At 41.0% G+C, this 5732-nt stretch overlaps 1 protein-coding gene across 1 annotated transcript; it reads left to right on the forward strand.

Moving 5' to 3' along the window:
• Nucleotides 1-519: 519 nt before the first annotated feature.
• Nucleotides 520-1256, forward strand: LOC138898713 (uncharacterized). Its single transcript, XM_070184806.1, has 2 exons — nucleotides 520-660; nucleotides 861-1256. Exons 1-2 carry the CDS (start codon nucleotides 520-522, stop codon nucleotides 1254-1256), a joined length of 537 nt encoding a protein of 178 aa, XP_070040907.1.
• The last annotated feature ends 4476 nt before the right edge of the window (nucleotides 1257-5732 follow it).

The raw sequence follows: 5732 nt of genomic DNA on the forward strand, positions 1-5732 counted from the left end.
GTAGAAAGACCTTAATTTGCGGCAATAGGGATGGTCAGAGTTGCTGAAAGACTATGATATCACCATATTATATCATCCAGGGAAGGCCAATATGGTGGCCGATGCATTGAGTAGGAAAGCTGAGCGTATGGGCAGTTTGGCATATTTACTGGTAGTAGAGAGGCCACTAGCCATGGATGTTTAGGCCTTGGACAATCACTTTGTGAGATTAGATGTTTCGGAGCCCAGCCATGGTCTTGCTTGTGTTGTGGCACAATCATCGTTGTTGGAGCGTATCAAGGCTCACTGGTTTGATGATCCTCACTTATTGGTGTTGAAGGATACGGTGCAGTGGGGTGATGCTAAGGAGGTTGTGATTAGTGATCATGGTGTTATGCGGCTTTAAGGCCAGATTTATGTTCCAAATGTGGATGGGTTGAGAGATTTAATCTTGAGGAGGATCACAGTTCGTGCTATACCGTTCACCCAAGTGTCACAAAGATGTACTATGACTTGAAATAACACTATTGGTAGCGTAGAATGAAGAAAGATATTGTTGCTTGCATCTCTCGGTGTTTGAATTATCAGCAGGTGAAGTATGAGCATTATAAATGGGAAGGGTTGATTCAGAGATTTGAGATACTGGAGTTTAAGTGGGAGCGCATCACTATGGATTTTGTGGTAGGTTTGCTGCGAACCTTGAAAAATATGATGCAGTTTGGGTTATTGTGGACCGGTTGACTAAGTTCGCACACTTCATTCCGGTGATGACTTCCTATTCTACAGAGCAGTTAGCTCAAATTTACATCTGGAAGACTATCCACTTGCATGGTGTGCCCATTTTCATAATTGTTGGCCAAGGCACGTAATTCACATTGCAGTTTTTGAGAGCAGTGCAACGAGAGTTAGGCACTCGGGTTGAGTTGGGTACAATATTCCATCCTCAGACAGATGGGCAGTCCGAGTGCACTATTCAGATCTTGGAGTATATGTTACGAGCCTGTATTATGGATTTTGGAGGTTCATGGGATCATTTTCTTCCGTTAGCAGAGTTCGCCTACAACAACAATAACTTCCAATCGAGTATTCAGATAACTCCTTATGAAGCCTTATATGAGAGGCGATTTCGTTCTCCAGTTGATTGGTTTGAGCCTGGGGAGGCTAGGTTGTTGGGCACTAATTTAGTCTGTGATGCCTTGGAGAAGGGGAAGGTGATCTTGGAGCGTCTTTGTACAACACAGTCCATGCAGAAGAGTTATGCTGATAAAGGTTCCTGATGTAGCTTACATGGTGGGTGAAAAGGTATTGCTCAAAGTTTCACCGATGAAGGGTGTGATGAGGTTCAGGAAGAAGGTCAAGTTGAGCCCTCAGCATATTGGTACTTTTGAGGTGCTTGATAGAGTGGGATATGTGGCTTACATGCTTGCATTTCCACCTATTCTATCAGGTGTTCACCTAGTGTTTCATGTTTCTACCCCCGGAAGTGTTGTGGTGATCCGTCACATATTTTGGACATCATCATGGTACAACTGGATGGAGATTTGACTTATGATGTGAAGCCGGTGGCTATTTTGGATCGGCGGGTTCAAAAGTTGAGGTCGAAGAATATTGCAGCAGTGAAAGTTCGTTGGAGAGGTCACCCGGTCAAAGAGTCTACTTGGGAGACCGAGCGGGAGATGCGTAGTAGTTATCCACACCTATTTGAGACTCCAGGTATTATTCTAGACCCATTCGAGGACAACATTTGTTAAAGAGGGAGAGAATGTAATGACCCGGCCATTCGTTTTGTATATTGTAGCCCCGTTCCCCTATTTATTGCTTCTACTATGTTCATTTATGGTTATGGGACTTGTCGGGGTTGTTGGTTTGGTTCCGAGGGTATTTCAGAATGAATTGGGACACTTAGTCCCAAAGTTGAAGGCTTAAGTTGAGAGAGTTGACCGATGTTTGACTTTTGTGTATACGACTCCAAAATGGAGTTTTAATGCTTCCAATAGCTTTGTATGTTAATTTTGGACTTATTTGTACGATCGAAGTATTGATTTAGAGGTCCCCAGGTTGGTTTGAGGCTTTTTGGCGATAATTGGAAAATTGAAGGTTTGGAAGGTTGAGAGGTTTGGCCGAGAGTTGACTTTGATGATATCAGGCTCAAATTTTGGTTCCGAAAGTTGGAATAGGTCCGTCGTGTCATTTGGGACTTGCATGCAAAATTTGAGGTCAATCTGAGTTGGTTTGGTATGATTCAGCACTGATAAAAGTAACCGAAACTCTACTACAACGATCCCAACAATTGGTGTCAAAGAGTACATAAGCACTACAACATCTCAACATAAAGAAAACTCTAGTACAACTGTCTGAATAGTAGAACAGTACTGGAAAAGTGCTAGCACCTCAAAGTCTTCGAGCAAGTACTAGCACTAATCTAGCAATGACCACGTCCAGATGTACTTGGATCTGCACACAAAGTGCAAAGTACAGTATGAGTACAACCGACCCAATGTACTCAATAAGTATCGTAGCTAACCTTGACGAGGTAAAAGAAGCACAAAGTATAAATGATTCTAGCTATAACCTGTACAGTTTAGTCTTTTTAACAAATACTAAACAATAATGAAATCAAGTCATAGAGCACAGAAAGAAGCATCTGTGTGTGTATGTAGGCAATTTCTCAAATACTATGCTCAGTCAATGTTCGGCATATAGAGATGATATGTAGTTAAATTATGTAAATAATCACGGAAATTGTAAGTAAAGATGAAATGCAAAATCCAAACAAACATTGGCCAGATTTCCTCAACCTTTCTAATTCCATACCAAACCACTGATATGATTTCCTCAATATACGCGTGCACACCATCAAGAGAAAAACATGAGAGGACAATCCACCCTTACAAGCCCTTACCGAGCGTATCAACCTCCGGAAGGCTCGAATTAGTCCCTTAACAAGCCCTTACCGCACGTATCAACCTCCAGACAATCCGCCCTTATTAGTCCCTTAACAAGCCCTTACCGCGTGTATCAACCTCCGGAAGGCTCGAATCTATCTAAAATAATATAATACTATTAATAAAAACTATAGGAATTAATTCTTTATGATAAAGCTAAGATCTTTTACCAACTTCAAAAAGCCAACCCAAAAAGTCAACCCCGGGCCCATGCCTCAGAACTCGACAAAATTCAAAAATTTCGAATACCCATTCAATAATGAGTCCAACCATACAAGAATCATCCAATTCTGACCTCAAATCGACCTTCAAACCTCCATTTTTGCAAAGTTTCCACAAAATCCCCCATTTTCGCTTTAATTCACTAATTAAATGATAAAACAAAGACATAATCATGATATAAGAACAAATCTAAGTCAAAAACACTTACCCCGATCCAAGACGTGAAAATCCCCTCCAAAATCGTCCAAAATCGAGCTCTACAACTCAATGTGAAATAATAGTCTGACCTACGATTTGGGATTTTAAACATTCTGCCCAGGTGCTCTTCTTCGCGAACGCGGAAAATGCCACACATTCGCGAAGCACAAATATCCTCAGCTGCCAAATCCTCCTTCGCGAACGCGATGACCCTGTCGCGAACGCGATGACTTATGACCCAAACGTGAAGGCTAAATGCCTGGTGCCCAAGTCGGCCTCATCATTCTATCCCTTCTCGCGATGGAGATGCACAGACCCACTAGAACGTGGCCTTCTTCGCGAATACGAAGAAAAAGCTTCCTGCCCCTGTACGACTCTATGCGAACACAATATCCATGTCGCGAACGCAATGAAGACTGCACCAGATATCAGATCAACAATTCTACAAGGCCAAAATGAGGTCGAACTTCGTCTGAATCACACCCGAGTCCCCCGGGACCCCATCCGAATATACCAACAGGTCCTAAAATACGATACGAACTTAGTCACAACCTCAAATCACATCAAACAAAATCAAAATCATGAATCGCACCCCAATCTAAACCTAATGAACTATTGAACTTCCAACTTTTAAAACTAATGACGAAACATACCAAACCAACTCCGATTAACCTCAAATATTTCCCACAAGTCATAAATGACACATCAGACCTATTCCAACTCTTAGAATTGAAATTCGAGCCCAGTATCAACAAAGTCAACTCTTGGTCAAACCTCCCAACTTTTCAAACCTTCAACTTTCTAACTTTCGTTGATTCAAGCCAAAACAACCTACAGACCTCCAAATCCAAATCCAAATCTGGACATACGCATAAGTCCAAAATCTCTATACGAAGTACTGGAACCATCAAAACTCCATTCACGAGTCGTTTATACAATAGTCAGCATCCGGTCAATTCTTTGAAACTAAGCCTCCAACCTAGGGACCACGTGTCCCAATTCACTCTGAAACATCCCCAGAACCAAACCAACCACCCCAGCAAGTCACGTAACTACAAGTAAACATAGAATAAGCAATAAACAGGGGAACGTGATTACAATTCACAAGACGACCTACTGGGTTGTCACATAAAGATATAAGACAAGTAGAAGCGGCTATCTAAAAACATATAAATACAAGAAGCAAGTAAAGGCGGTCAATAAATGAAGACACGGATACATGAAAACACATAGCAAATTAAGGCATATAAAGAATGAAAGAATGAATTTAACAAGTATAGGCAAGCAATAATTAAAGTATATAACATGTAGTAACATGGAATAAATGAAGGGATGAAGCAATTTGAGATAAACAACTAAGTAGCCCGCTGTTAACCCATGACAACGTATGTACACTTGTCACCTTGCATATACATCGTCCCCACACATAATTCAAGTAGCAAATAGACCAATGACGTCCTAATTCCTTAAGGTCAAGGTTAACCACAATTCTTACCTCTTTCCGGAATCAAATCAACAATCAACCGTGACTTTTTCTTTAGTACAAGCCTATAATCCAAAAATAAGCTTGATAAACTACCCACGAACGAAAAAATTTAAACTTTGATCATATTTGAAAAAGTAAACAAAAAGTCAACCCTGGCCCCCGTAGTCAAAATTCGAGATATCGACCAAATCCCAATTACCCATTCACCCCCGAGCCTGAAGATGTGATTTGTTTCGAAATCCGAACACAATTAGAGGTCTAAATATTATTTTTTTAAAATTCCTAAATTCTATCCAAACCCCTTAATTTTTACCTTGAAATTCATAGATTTGATGTTAAAAATTCATGAAAAGAGTTGAAATTGATTGAAAACTAGTTAAATATGCTTACCAACGAATTTGGGAAGCAAAAGCTCTCACGAAACGCCTCTATGGAGTCTAGGGTTGAAAAATGGTATAAAATGAGATATGTCCCAATTTTCCCATCTTTTACCTAGTTGCATGTATCGCAATTACGAACTCTCGTTTGCAATTGCGATGCCCACAATGTGAACTGTGCCACAGTCCCTCAGAAGTCGCAAAAGCAACAATTTCTTTGCATTTGTGAAGCCCCCAACCATCGCCAATGTAGTGCAAGCTTTGCAACTGCAAAGTTGTCCTAAACGCTCATAGGTCGCAAATACAATCATGATGCTCGCAAATACGAAGTTACAACCTCCGCAAAGGCAAGCCTGTCCTTGAAATTGCCCATCCCATCCCATCCCATTTCACAAATGCGATTCATTGACAGCAAACGTGATGCTCGTATTTGCGAGCAGGACCTCGCAAATGCGAGATTTGCAAACCCACACCAGCAACAGCTGATACTCAACCATTCAAAAACTTCCCAAAACACATCAAAAA

The sequence above is a fragment of the Nicotiana tomentosiformis genome, chromosome 9, assembly GCF_000390325.3.
Source record: "Nicotiana tomentosiformis chromosome 9, ASM39032v3, whole genome shotgun sequence".
Taxonomy (NCBI): domain Eukaryota; kingdom Viridiplantae; phylum Streptophyta; class Magnoliopsida; order Solanales; family Solanaceae; genus Nicotiana; species Nicotiana tomentosiformis.

Excerpts from the sequence above, each read along its gene's own strand:
- LOC138898713 (XM_070184806.1), top strand. The coding sequence starts at position 520 with ATGAAGAAAGATATTGTTGCTTGCATCTCTCGGTGTTTGAATTATCAG. Across the intron at positions 661-860 it reads GCATCACTATGGATTTTGTG|TTTTTGAGAGCAGTGCAACG; the intron begins GTAGGTTTGCTG and ends TTCACATTGCAG.